At 30.7% G+C, this 14,441-nt stretch overlaps 1 protein-coding gene across 1 annotated transcript in view; it reads left to right on the top strand.

The window, feature by feature from the left end:
• Positions 1–14,441, top strand: part of LOC107438514 (sperm-specific sodium:proton exchanger) — a 71,029-nt gene that overhangs the window by 229 nt on the left and 56,359 nt on the right. The window contains exons 2-6 of the mRNA XM_087149511.1: positions 2,012–2,152; positions 3,820–3,936; positions 7,599–7,878; positions 11,286–11,429; positions 13,194–13,356. Coding sequence (XP_087005637.1) covers positions 2,012–2,152; positions 3,820–3,936; positions 7,599–7,878; positions 11,286–11,429; positions 13,194–13,356 — 845 coding nt within the window. The remainder of the gene's footprint in view (positions 1–2,011; positions 2,153–3,819; positions 3,937–7,598; positions 7,879–11,285; positions 11,430–13,193; positions 13,357–14,441) is intronic.

Genomic DNA, 14,441 nt, shown 5'->3' on the forward strand with positions numbered 1-14,441 from the left:
TAACATAATCTTTTATCGCAAAATTTTCAAAGTTCAACGCAAAATAAGGATTACTTTCCCAGATCCTTCATTTTCATTAAAGCCTCAATGCTTTTATGCTCTGATGTTTTATTTAAATGTGAAATCTTATTTAATTTTGCATCGCATGTAATGCAAATTAATGAACTTTAATGCAGAATCTAATGAAAGTTACATTATCTTCACGCCCTTGCTGAACTATACCCTAGAATTTAAAGCTGCTGCTTTTACTCTTTATGACTATGTTGCAAAAGCTTATGATTACGCATTTATTAGCGTTGCAATGATGCATGTATAAACCCTCAGATAAACAATAAAATTATTGTAAATGGGAAATAGAAACCATCTCATACTTTCATTATCTTTCCCACATAACGAGAAGGGTTTGTGTATATGGTAATAAGGAATATTTTAATTCTTAGCCCTTAAGCAGAATGTAGTATAAATTATGATACTGAATTTAAAGTTTTGATTTAATAACGGAAATTCAGAATTTTCTGTAAATAGTTATTTCAGTTTTCATTTTTATGCATACATTTGAATTTTTTTTCTTATTTTTGTAGTTTTGCACTGTTAGAAATTTTGAGTGATAATACCGTGCCAAGTTGAACCATATGTTCGTGCAGATTAGGAATTTTTAAATACTGTGGTTCGACTTAAACTGTAACATGGTACAGTTAACGCGTTATTAAGCATCGCAGTACTTAATTTTAATAACGCGTAAATTGCTTATCGTAATATTTTTTTAGTAAAGAACTAATTTTGCGTGGATTGAAGTACAGTGAGCCAAAAAAAACTGACCTTCGGATCTAATGATAAAATTTTCACCATCTAGGACTCAATGACTCGTGGGGGTGGCCTCAAAAATGCTAATTAATGAGTTCAGACGATAATTTAAATAACAAAATCAAACAGAGAAACGTACTTTCTCTGAATAAGCATTAAAAAGCGTCAGATATTTAAAATCAAATTTCTCAAGAACTATTCGACCGATTTTGCTAATATTTAATATTTTGCCATGTAAAATTACATTCTTTAAAATAATGCAAAAAATTCGTATACCATACAATTCAAAAAAAAATTTCAAACATAATTAAATACAATAATAAAAAATGAAAAATATTTACTAAAAAAATTTTTTCGCAGGAAATTATCTTTGGATGAACTAATTTTATAATTGTGTGCAAAAAAATTTCAATTCACCTAAAAAGTTCTCGAGATATAGCGAAACACGCAAAAATTAATATTAGGGGATCCAAGCTACGGATCGTTCTCCCGAAAAAATCCTTGGAGCTATATTTCCCAGATTACGGCTAACCCCTATATTTCGGGGGTCAAAAATTCGAATCCGTGGGAAAAAAAAGTTCAGTTTATTCAGAGAAAGTACGTTTTTGTGGCTGATTTCGTAACTTAAAATATCTCTTGCCCTTATTAATTAGCATATTTAAGGTCACCCGCTTCAGCCATTAAGATTGAGTTCCAGAACGTGAAGATCATTAGATCAAAAGTTATTCAAGGTGGTTAATTTTTTTTTCTGTGAACTGTAAAGTGCACAGACTGAAAGCGCGAACATCTAAAATAACTTATGATCTAATGGTCGGATTGTCATATGATATCCCCGGAACTTATGAGAAGCGAATCAAAACCTTTTTCATACAATTCTAAAGTACTCTTATCGAAAGATGGCTCTATGCGGTGAAAAAACACTTACAATTTTTATATTTTTTGTAATTTATTTTAATTTATTAAAATTTATTTTTATATTTTACAATTTATTTTAATTGTTGAAGTCTTTGATGACAAAATCCAAAATAATACGAAAATTAGCTGATTATTCTTCGAAAAATAAAGATCTAAAATTGCAACTTAAGACACTTTTAGAGGTAAAGAACCCGAATCGATCGAAAAAAGGTATTAAGGTCATCCAAAAAAGTGATGACGGTTAATGAGGGAATATTTCTGTCTTTTTAACTGATTGATTTTCATTTTGTAGTTCTTTGCACATCGCTGACGGCTGTATTTGCAAAATATATTCTTAGGCCATTTAAATGGAACTGGAATGTTTGTTTTATTTTTGGAACAATTCTGAGCTCTACTGCTCCAGCCACTGTTGCAAACATGCTAAAAGAAAGTGGTAAGAATTAGTTTGCCAGTTTAGAATTTCTATTTTATCAACTTACACCGTAATCACTTACGTGAGCTATGGAAAATCAACGAGCATGATGAATAAAAATCAATAATTAATTTCCCAATAAAAAGCAATAACTCTCTCTCTCTCTCTCTCGCTCTGTTTTTTTTTTCTGTTACTGTGAGATACTGTGACTGATATGAGGTGTAGGGATGAGATCTTTAAGTCCTAGTTCGCCTTTTCAGGGGTGTAGTGGGTCCTGTTTTTATTTTAATGGTTAACACACTGATACCACACATAGCACTTCTGACCTACCATTTTTCGGAAAAAGAATATATTCGTTGCATGGATTGGCCAGTCAGATCTCCAGACATCAACCCTATAGAGCATGTCAGGGAAATGGCTTTGGAGGGGAAAATTGCAACACATAATCTCTTTTCGAAAACCATCCAGCGTCTTAAAACAGCATTACTGGACGAGATGAACAAACTGCCTCAGGAACTCATATATTGCCCTGTAAAAGGGGGCCATACCTTTCATTAAAAAAAATTTTATTCAATTATGTGACCACTCCTTGTTACCATCTGACTGTGATGGGTGTTTCCCACGAGCATGAGTGTGTATTATAACTGTTGAATGGTCATTATTTTTGTATTAGATCAATGTTTGTTCAAACCAAATCTCATTTAAATATGTCCTGTAGTTCTGGAGATAATTGACAAAATAAGAAAATTCTTTTAATTTTGAACACCAGTGTACTGATTCTACGTGCATACCTGGTTCTTGCTCTAATCTAAGCAGCTGTATTGTTACAATACATTGAAAAAAATTGGACTTGCCTTGTTCGTTCACCAGTCTTCCAATTTCTGTTACTTATTTCCCCAAAACAATTCGATAACTATTTATGAAAAAAAAATGAATTCGGATATTATTCTTTCGAAGCACCATTTTTTAGATCTATACCTCTAGAAAATATTAAAGCATTAAAAATACAAAATTATAAATTATTTGAGAAAAAAATTTAAATAATCACTTGTATATTAGACAAAATCAAGACACGTTATTAACAGCTATTTCTGGAAAACAGTATCATTTATATCATGCTCACAATTTTCGAGAAAAAGCAGTATTTCGAATGCAAAGTTTGTTGGATAATTTTAAAAATTCAAATTCATAAAAAAATCATTTAGTTCTTAAAAATATAAGTTTTTATGTTGCAAGTTGTTTCTTATTTAAGCTCCAAATTGACATTTGCCTTTTTGCAATTTCTGTCTCTTTAACTTGTTATTTCACCCAGAGCCTAAATTGAATTTTACCTAAATAGCCAATGACTAGAACAATGTTATGACACTTGGTGGCTGAGTGGTAGCTCTTCTTTCTCCCGTGCCACAGGTCCTGGGTTCAAGCCTCGGGCCGGGCAAGGTTGACTCAGCCTTTCATCCCTTCAGTGGGTCGATAAATGAGTACCAAGCATGCGTGGTAACTAAACACTGGGAGTTCCGCTTTCGGCTGACCACCTGATCGGAACATCTGCTCCTGCTCCCCAGAGCCTAAGGTCAAGAAAACTGAGATGGGCACAGTAGACATTGGCCCTCTATGTGCTGTTGCGCCACTGAGTTTAAAGTTTAGAACGATGTTATCATGTAAGTGACTGTATTTATTTATTTATATAGGAATGTACTCTCCCGTTATAACAATCATTGAAGGTGAATCGTCAATTAACCAAGTCATGTCCATTCTGTTACTGGAGATATTTCTGCAAGCATACATAAACCCTGTAACCTTTGAAAGTAAATATTTATTTATTTATTTATTTCTTAAGTTAGTAGGTCGAAAATTTCTCAGAAAATATTTATTTCCTTTTAGTAAGAAATTCAAAGTTATTGCAACTTCCAGAATTAAGATTGAGCGAGCAAGTATTTTTTTAGACTTCAAAATTATGTAATTGAAAGCATTATAAGTGCCAGTATTAATGCACAGTGTATTCAGCAATGTATTCAAAATCTTTATCAAAAGTTAAATGAAAAAAATGCGATGGCAAACGAATTCAATAGTTAAGAAGAACGAAAACGTTGTTAAAATATGACGAATCATTATCAATGTCAGACTGACAATCATTAAATTAAAGCAAACTTGGAAGCAAAAAAAAAGTTTGGTTGCCAGATGGAAGTAAAAGACAACTACTACAAATGTCTTGCAGTTCAACACAACGGTTTTTTCAATTTCTACTCCATTGGAATTAACCACTTGGTGATACATAAAGCAAATACGAACAATTTAACTTTTCATTTAATTTTATCGAACCTATGGAACACAATACTACTTATCGTGATGTGTGAAAATTTCAAATTACCGAATATCTCGACAATTTCATATGTGGCATAGTGATTTAGATAGATTTAGAAAAGTTTATTTAATTCTATATTTTACGAACTGGTTACCCATGGACGAACTGGTTCGCATGGGTTGAAAGAAAGTAAATAACCAATAAGTCTGATATAATCAAAACTACGAAACCATGTCCAAAACTGAAAAAAATTTGCTGACACAATTAGTTAAGCTAATATAATACATTTTTCTATTTATTATTTGTTGCCCTTCCCAGTGTCTTACATGGGCTATATAATCAGGATATGCCAATTTGTTCATGTAGATGCATTCAATTGAATATGGTTTGCTAGTATATATATATATATATATATATATATATATATATATATATATATATATATATATATATATATATATATATATATATATATATATATATATATATATATATATATATATATATATATATATATATATATATATATATATATATATATATATATATATATATATATACATAAAAAGCATTAAGGCATTATATAAACATTTCATATGAACTTGATATAATTTAATATAAATGGTAATAAGTTCATCCACTGCATGATCCGAGACAATAATCCTTGAGTTTATAGTTATAGTTATAATCATGACATGAAAACTTAAAACAAATTAAGGTTTAGAAATATCCTATTCGTAAGTGTTCATAAATATTCTACTAGTAAGTTCGTTAATAAAAAAAATTGGAAAAAAAACTAAAACATGTTTTTTTCTAATTACTATTGTTTGATAAGAATTAAAAAAATATGGAATTTTACTGAAATATCAAACGTTTGTGCATTAAATTTGGAGCTGTTATTTTCAGAATTACAAATTTGTATAAAGTACACACAAGTATATATACTCACTTACATATAAAAACATTCTGCTTTATTTACATGAATTTTAAGTAAAACTGTAAACCGAGAATACAGTCATTTGAAATTATTACATAATTGATTACGAATTAATTTCCTTTTTAAAACGATTACTGAATGTTCTGTTTTGGGAAAAGCATTTAACGAGTTTTTACAGCTACCAAAAATTAAATAGGAATTTAAAAAACAAGTTTGTAGATTAATCTGCATGATAACTGAGAGAAATGATTTAAGTTTAATTAAATAATCTTTTTTGGTTTATAAATTTCTTTAGATATAATTTATAAGAATTTTTTAGAAAGTAATATTGAGGGTTGTCGAATGTGAGTGAGCATGGAGAAAAACCCTTTGTATTGAATAAAGTTATTTCCCATTTATTCCAGAAAATATCGGCATCCCGCCATCTGCATTGGTGACGGCTAAATAAGAAAAAATATTGTTTGTTTCTTTCTTATTCCCAGCAAGTACTGTCATTCATCATCTACTGTTGGTGAATGTCGGCTGGACTGAGTTTTAAAAAAATTGTTGTCTTTATTTCTCACTTACAACTACAGTCAGAGCATGTTGAAAGTCGACGTTTGCAAAATGAAAAAGCAATAACAAGATATAAAACTGCGCTTTAAACTTTCTAGGTAGATAGAAACAAGTCTTAGAGTTTCGCCTGTTCTTGTTTCTTCCATCCTTGCTTCCTTTTTCAAACTAAAAATATATTTTGTTGGGAATTATATTTATGTTGTAGAACGTTAATGTTATCTCAAACGAAATAACGATTTCATTTTATAAAATTCCTGTTTGAATGAACTCTAAAACAATAAAATAAACTTGTTTTTAATACTGCAAGAAAAATTATTTTTAATTGGTGTAAATTATTTTTGACTCCACGTGGCCATGCTAATCAAATATGTTAGGTATAATTTAATCTAAAGCAAAAAAATTTTCGTTTTTCTCGATATTATGCTCAATTTATGCCACGTGGTAGAATAAATATTAATTTCAATTAATAAATTTAAATTTGCTTAATGATTTATCTAGAGCTTTGAGACTATATGCAGAATAAATATTAAACTAGTTCTTAATCATTATATGTTAACCCTAAATAGGCTTAGCATAAAAGACATCATTGCTATGGTATTTTGAAAATACAAAATTGATGCCTTTAGACATGGGGCAAAAGTTTCATAAATTTTTGATAGGGACATGGGAAATCTACATCCTTAACAATCTCTTAAAGAAGTGGCTACAGGAACTCATAGTTTGGCCAAATGGCAACTGTAGTTCATTGAAAAAGCAACAAAAAAAAAGAAGAAGAAGAACATAATTCCAATACTTAAAATTAAAATTGAAGAGAACGGTTTCTACTGTTAATTTTCTTATGATAGCAGGCAGCAGGCATTAAAAGAAATAGACATTATCATAAAAAGAATGACAGTAAGACCATTCTAGCGGAAACATTCGTATGGCGAATGTATATTATTCTTCAGTATGAGCCACATTTTTCATGGAAATAGTGGTTATAATAAAAACATTGTTCAATAGTCTTTCCTGGTTTGCAACGCCATCTGTTGAGTCAAATGTAAGAAATTTGAGTCTGTTCAATCAAATTTGAAAGTTTTCGAACAAATACTTGTTTTCTTAGCAGAACTTCGCAACCCCTCCCTTCCCGTTTTTCCTAAATTGATTTTTCAAATCGTCGGCTGTTGTCGTCCATTAAGGTAGAGGAAGTGCTATTGTTTTTGTTTTCCAGTGGTATCATCCATGGCCAAGAATTCAAATTCTGTCACACCCATGCGTCACACCCGTTTATAGGACAGGCCCACTCATACTCATATTCATTCACTCACAGATCATAGTTTTGACCTGAACCTGAACGATCAATCTCCAATTCAGTACCCCCAGGAGTATTAATTTGTTATGGGAAGATGGAGGACTTTGTGACCCGACAGATTTAACGTGCACCATTAAGTACACGGGGAGTTTTCAGTCACCTGGATTCGAACTCCTGTTCTCAAAAACTTGAGTCCAGCACCCTGCCAACCAGACTAGCCCGGCAATCGTCAAAGTAATCGTCGGTTACTTCGAAGATAAACGATATTAAGAGACAAGCTTTGCGGTTCATATAAATAGAAAAATGCATAAATATTTAACGTATATTGTAATTATCTCATGTTTTTAATTAAGGGTAACAAAACATCTACAAAATATTTCAGTAAGAAGTATAATTGCTCACTTCGCCTACGATTGTGGAGTTTCTGTTTTGGTCGGATACTTAATTGCAATAGCAACTATAGCCATGTTGAGAAGGGTGGAGCTTGATACTTACATGGAGGTGAATTTTACATTCTGTATGACTTACATTACCTACTTTGCCAGCAAAATAAGTCTAGAAGTTTCTGGAGTTTTGTCTGTCTTTGTTTTGGGAGTAATGGTAAACTATTATTACAATAGCATAGTAAATAGTCCAGCTGACAGAAGAAGCACTACTGATCTGTAAGTATACTATCAATTTAATATGAAATGTTAATTTCTTAAAGCTGATTACTGAATTCGTGTAGATTTATAATTCGATTCATAAATACTAAATTTTAAGAAAAAAATTTTATTTATATAAATGATTAACCTTTATCCTGAATAACTGCGCAATTCGTCTACCCTAAAGATCTTTTCTGAACTTGCACAATAAAAGCTATTAGTATCAACTTTAAAAAATCTATTGTAGTATTTATTTCTACTTTGTAGTTAGTAGTAATAAAAGGCGGAAAATTTAGAGGCAAAAAAAATCGGCAAAACTTTCTCCGGATACTGAATTTTGGATGTAAAAACTGCGGGATAATATCTCTCTGAATGTGATGTTGAACAACCCAAAAAAATCATTGAAGAAACACTTTATTCCGGGTTAACACCAAATCGAGCATTCATGCACGATTTAAAGGGTGTAATTTAAATCTCAACATTTATAATATAATTAACTTTCACCGCATTCTCACTCATTCAATGTAAAAAGAGAATTATTTTCTCTTCCAAAAATACCGATGTGTTGGCGTGCATTTTTTTATCGCCTAAGTTGCGTTTGCACTGAGATACCTGCAAGTGACGTAGTGTGGGATCTCGATTCTGATTGGTTATTGAAACGTGGTATTTGCTTACGTTAGCAACTGTTCTTTCCATTCTATTTCGAGCAAGACAAGCCCGTTAAGTATCAATTCTCTTGACACATTCTTTCACAAGGATTCTTTGTCAAGTACTTCAATTCTTCCGCTATATATTTATAAAGAGACTTAACACAAAGAAGGACATGAAGACACGTGGAGCATAAACAAACTAATTATGCATCGAAGTTGCCAGGTGCGCGAAGCAAAAATATATCACAGTTACAATAAAATACATAAACGAATAATAAATCTAAGTTAAGTGAAAGAAGTAGATGAGAAAGAATAATATTTCAACTACTAATTCGAATTGCGATACGGTTCTGTATTTGATTAACTTTTCGTTAATTAACATTCCAACTTATATAGAGAAACTTAGCTCAACTTTAATGCGCCATTTTCCTCATAAACATCAGCTGGAGCTGACGTCATAGATCACATGAGTGGGTATGGGATGTCTAATTCTTTTTGAAGCGCAAGTGCCCAATTGAGAGTTTGTTGTCGTTTATGAGTAGTTGGATTTGATTGTTGTTTGCCGTTGAAATAGATATGCCTGTTTTTAATTGTGTAATAAGGATATTTGTATTTTATTTTTCAAGTCTTTGTGAATTGTGTAAAGTGGTTTTAACATGCATAATTTCTATTGGCTTCTATTCTGTAAAACCTAGCTGATTTCTTCTTTATGCTATTTCTGTGCTATTCGTAGGTTTGATTTACTAACTAATTTAATTTTGAAAATTAGTCTATATTTCATTCTAAATTACTGATTCATTGACTGATGTATCGTAATAATAATTTTACTGACTCTTATTTTACTATTATAAATTTTTATGTTACTTAATATAATAAAAGGAGGTGGCAACTTTACACCTAGTAGTGTAATAGAACATTCTTAGTGTAGTGGAACATCACTTTGGTGTAAGATAGTTGCCACCATTTTTGGTGATAAGAAATACGATGTTCCCTATGGAGGTTTTTATTGTGTTATATAAGTAGTTTATAATCATTCTTTCTTAACTTACATCAACGTATAAAAGCTTTTGTAGTTTAAATTATTAAAAAATTGAAAATAAAATTTAATTAATTTATTTTATTGTAAGTAAAATAAAAAAAAGAGAACACGAAATCGGAAAATTTCGATTCTGCAATATTTTTAAATGGTTCTTTATTTATTCTCACCTATTATTGCAATAAAACCATATTGATACAAACTATATGTATTTTTAATTATAAATCAAAATTTTACAAAATATTATCCGTAAAACTGCAAAGTATCAGTCGTCGCAATGGTGCTGTGATGCTTAATAAATTGAAATGAAAATTGACCACACAAACCAACCATTCATTTTTGCCAGCTATCATTTAAGCATTCATTAATTTAATACATAGTTTAAATTTGTGCAGAATGTATTAATCTATGATCTGATGTCAAGTTATCAATAACAGTCATACTACATAATATCGATCTCAATTTACTTCAGAAATAATAGATCATTGCCACTAACTATTCACGTTTTGTGTGAGACAAGCAGCCCTCATTAAATTCATGGTTGTAAATTTCGAAGACCATAATAAATCCTGTCTATTCTTAAGCCTCTCAACTAAATTACTCATTTGATTAAATTTCATGGTGAAAAGTTTACAAAATGCATTGTTATAGGCATAAAAAATTTTATTTCTATTGTTTTTATTTCTTAATAAGGCGGAATAAAGCTCCCTCGAAAAAAATATTGGAAATTTTTAATCTAATAATTTAATCTCTTCTCCTTTTCTTAGTTACCTTAATAATACATTAATCAATTGATTAATCGATATAATAGAATTGATAATAATCGATTGATAATTGTAATATTCGGAGAATAGTATCAATAAAATTATAAGTTACTCTATGAAGTTATTTTAGTTTCTAAGATATTTTTGAAGCTGGAATTAAAATTTGGTTCAAATTTGCAATATCCTTAATTTGTTGCTGATTTAAACCATATTTCCATACTACTTAAACTTGATTATGTACTGAGTTGCACAATATTATCATGCTTTCCTTCCTTGTTTACTGCATGCTTTTGGTCAACTGGAATCGAAAATCAGAATTGATTTAACACCCCATTTAAGTAGCCGCAAATTTGCATTGTATGTTGTTTAATAGTGTATCACATAGTGTTTAGAGCAGTCCTTCACAAATGGTGTTCTTCCGCGGAATCCTTTAGCTCTGCGGAAGAATTAAAGAGGTTCCGCGAGTTAGTACTTTTTATAATCGGTGATGAGTTTTCAAACTTATGATTATATTCAGACCCAACCTCTAATTCATAATTTATTTAATCTTTACCTTTATAAAATTATTCGAAGTAAAATGCCCGTGAAATAGAAATTTAAGGGAAGAAAATATATTTCCAATAACAGTAAATTGAACGAATTGTGGAAAAAAATCAATCATTTATTAAATATTTCCTATCCCACTTTACAAATCAAAATAGCTAAATTCCTTAATGAAGACATATGTTTCCATAGTTATCATTTTCAGCGTTCATAGCAATTTTTTCCATTCAAATTAAACTGAAATCCTGCTTTTTTCCTTTAATCATTTTCAGCTTAATTCAGATTTTAATGTTCTCAATTAAGTTTATGAAGTTAGAGTTCCGCCGAAAGAATGTTGATTATTTATGGTTCCATAGCGGAAAACAACATTGGAAACCTCTAATTTAGTGGCTAAATAATCACATGTCCTAACTAACTTATTGTTAATTTCAGGTTTTGGGAATCTTTGAACTTTTGGGCAAACACACTCATATTAACAATTGTTGGCAATGTAATTGCATCTTCGATTAAAACTGACCTGATTACAAACGACATTGGATTAGTTATTGCAACTTACGTTGCAATAATGACTATTAGGTATTAATTTATTTTTACGCTTACAGCTAAATAAGAAATAAATAATTAACCAATAAACACCGTTGTATTTTTTGTTAAATTATTGTTGATGACAGCAAGAGATTTCTAGATATTTGCTTATTCATGGTCGTATCATGATTGTTTTTGCCCAGTTAAAATGCACACAACAGTAAAACGACAATTGTCTTTTTATATTTTTATATAATCTGAAACTATTATAGGGAGAATAACTGATTAAAATACGACTAGCATCTCTAGTTAGGAGTCTAGGTTTATGAACTCATTCCTGAGTTAATCAAAATGTAAAATATACTTGTTCTTAAAAAAAAGAGTAAAGCTGTATATTATGGAAATATTTTCTGTCGGCTTTGAAGTAAATACCTTTGTAACTTATTTTAATGATAGCTCGTGCTTAAAACTCTCCTCTGTTCTGTCTCTCCTGAGCAACGCACAGAAGAATACCAGTTATCCTTTTTTATTTTACACTAAACTTGGTTAAAGTGTTTGATAAGTTATTCAGTTTGTGCAATGTGGACCACGCTTAGTCCACGTAGCCTGTTTTGGATTATGTGCCATCAAACACTACATTTATCCTTTCTTTGACTGTTTTTTTTTGGGGGGGGGAATAAATCAGGGTGATATAGTTCATGCTCTGGGCAAAGGGAAAAAGGTTTTTAAAAAATCTTAGTATAAAAATGTAATATAAAATAAATGAAAAATAGCGGATGGAAATATCCATCACCATGCAAATTTACATGTTAAACTCAGCACAAAATAAATTTAAAAAAATATTTATCTTTGTATCATTTTTATTCCTGATGATAATTAAAAAAACAATCATTATTCTCCTCTTGCAACACTCGTTTAATCTCATCAGCATCATTGTACTCTTCATCAGAATTTTATTCCCGATGATAATTTAAAAAAATCAATTATTATTCTCCTTTTGCAACACTCTTATTATTTCATCTGCATCACGATACTCGTCGTGAGAATTCTCGTCATAAAGACCATCTTCTGATTGCTAATCTCCTTCTAATTGGTCCAAGTCCTTATCCAAGTACTCTTCACTCTCTTCTTTTTAATTTCTTTACAAAAATAACAGAAACAAACGTATAGTAAGAAACATTTTCATCCAAGATTAAAAGTGAAGGAACTGCATAATGGTGTAAGTTTCTGTCACATGATTTTAGGAGGATTATTTGGGATATTTGATATAAATTGCTCAGAAAATAACAGAAACACAGTAAAAAAATCTTTTTTCCATTCATTATCACTTTTATTAGAAGAAAAATCTCAGATTAGTTATAAAAAAATATACAGGAAATCGCACGCTTCTTCCAACCACTCCAGACAGAGAAATGACAAGTTCAAACCCGCTAATATGTTTGTGACATTTGATTTTTCTTTTTTTTTCGACAGTTACGTTTCTTATTAAGCAAAAGTCGTGAAAAAAGTTGCCAGCAACAATCAATTTACAGTACACCTGCTTTGAGTACAATTTTTTGTTCACTAAATGTTATGATGGAAATTTCCACCATCATGTAAAAGAAGATTAAATCCTACGCCTTAAAAGCTTAAATTACCAACAGCTTCCAACATTCTATTTAGAGGCAGCAGGAATTTCAAAAATGAGTGACATAGAAAGTAGTTTTATTAATTACTTATTAAAATAGTGTTGTTTAAATAGTTAAAAGAATTTTAAAAAAAGCAGTAAATTAACAAAAAATAAATTTGTTAAAAGATTTTTTTTTCTGTTTAAAGGGGCTTGATGATCTTTGTGTTAAGTGCTTGCCTACGGAAAACTGGTTATGGTTTTAGTTGGAATTATGGAATCATATTAACTTGGAGCGGTTTACGAGGATCAGTTGAGCTCGCACTGTTATTGATTGCTCGGGAATGGTTAAAAGAACCCGTTACCAATCAAGTAAGATGCGATTTTATTCAACAACCAAAAAATTCTACGATAAACAACTTTTACAGCCATTAAGAGATAGAGCGTTCGCCTTCCAATGAGGTGAACTGATTTCAAATGCCAGCGATGGCTAGTCGATACAAATTCCGCACCCGGCTCGCACCGACCACAGTGCTAGCTTAAAATATCCTCCATGGTAAACGGATCATGGCTTAGAATCTACTTGCCATCAGGCTAACCGTAGGAGGATTTTGTGGTTTTCCTCTCCGGGTAAAGCGAATGCTCGTTAGTTTCATCAAGAAGTCCTTCGTGAAAGCAAATTTCGTTCAATACATGATCCAAGAGTTCCCTTGTCTTCTGGATTGGGTTTAAAATTACAAGGTTACGGAGTTGAACATTAGTAATCGTAAGCCCTTAACGACTGCTATAAAATAAAATAAAAAGACGAATAACTTTTAACGGAACTCTCTTTGGAAATTTTTTTTTCGATTAAGACCTCTTTTATAATCTCTATTTTATAACTTCCGCATAAATCAGTTTTGTTTCAGCTAGAGTGAAATCTTACAATCTTAATTTAGATCACTCACCGATTAGCTAGAAAATTAGCTAAAATTTTGTGCTTGGTGCCAATAGAGGTTTCAACCGTTTCTAACCAATCTCAGTGATTTTAGCTGCCATTTCATCCCTTCAAACCAGTCAAAATTACAATGACTTTCTGACATAAATAAATAACACAAACTAACGCAACGAAAATGATAAAAATGAATTTAAAAGTTTTTATTTTTAACGGGGGGGGGGGGAAATAATTTGTTAAAGGAAAAAGAGCTTTGAAAAAAATTTTCGGTGTAAATAAAATAAGAATTAGGGGGCACTTTTTTCGAATTATACTTCTGTCACCACTTAACTCTTGCAGCAATATTTTTTTTTCTTCTTTTGTGACAAGTGTGACAAAATTAATATTTTTCTCTTTTTAATCCAAAAATGTAACTTTTGAAAGCTGTGCATTTTTTTAGAAATTTAAAACGTTGAAAAAACCTAGTTATATTACTAATATAGGATTACCATCATAAGCATAATAACTATTTCAAATAATGAAC

This window comes from Parasteatoda tepidariorum, chromosome 8 (assembly GCF_982258835.1).
Source record: "Parasteatoda tepidariorum strain Cologne lab strain chromosome 8, Ptep-v5.0, whole genome shotgun sequence".
In the NCBI taxonomy this organism is placed as follows: Eukaryota; Metazoa; Arthropoda; class Arachnida; order Araneae; family Theridiidae; genus Parasteatoda; species Parasteatoda tepidariorum.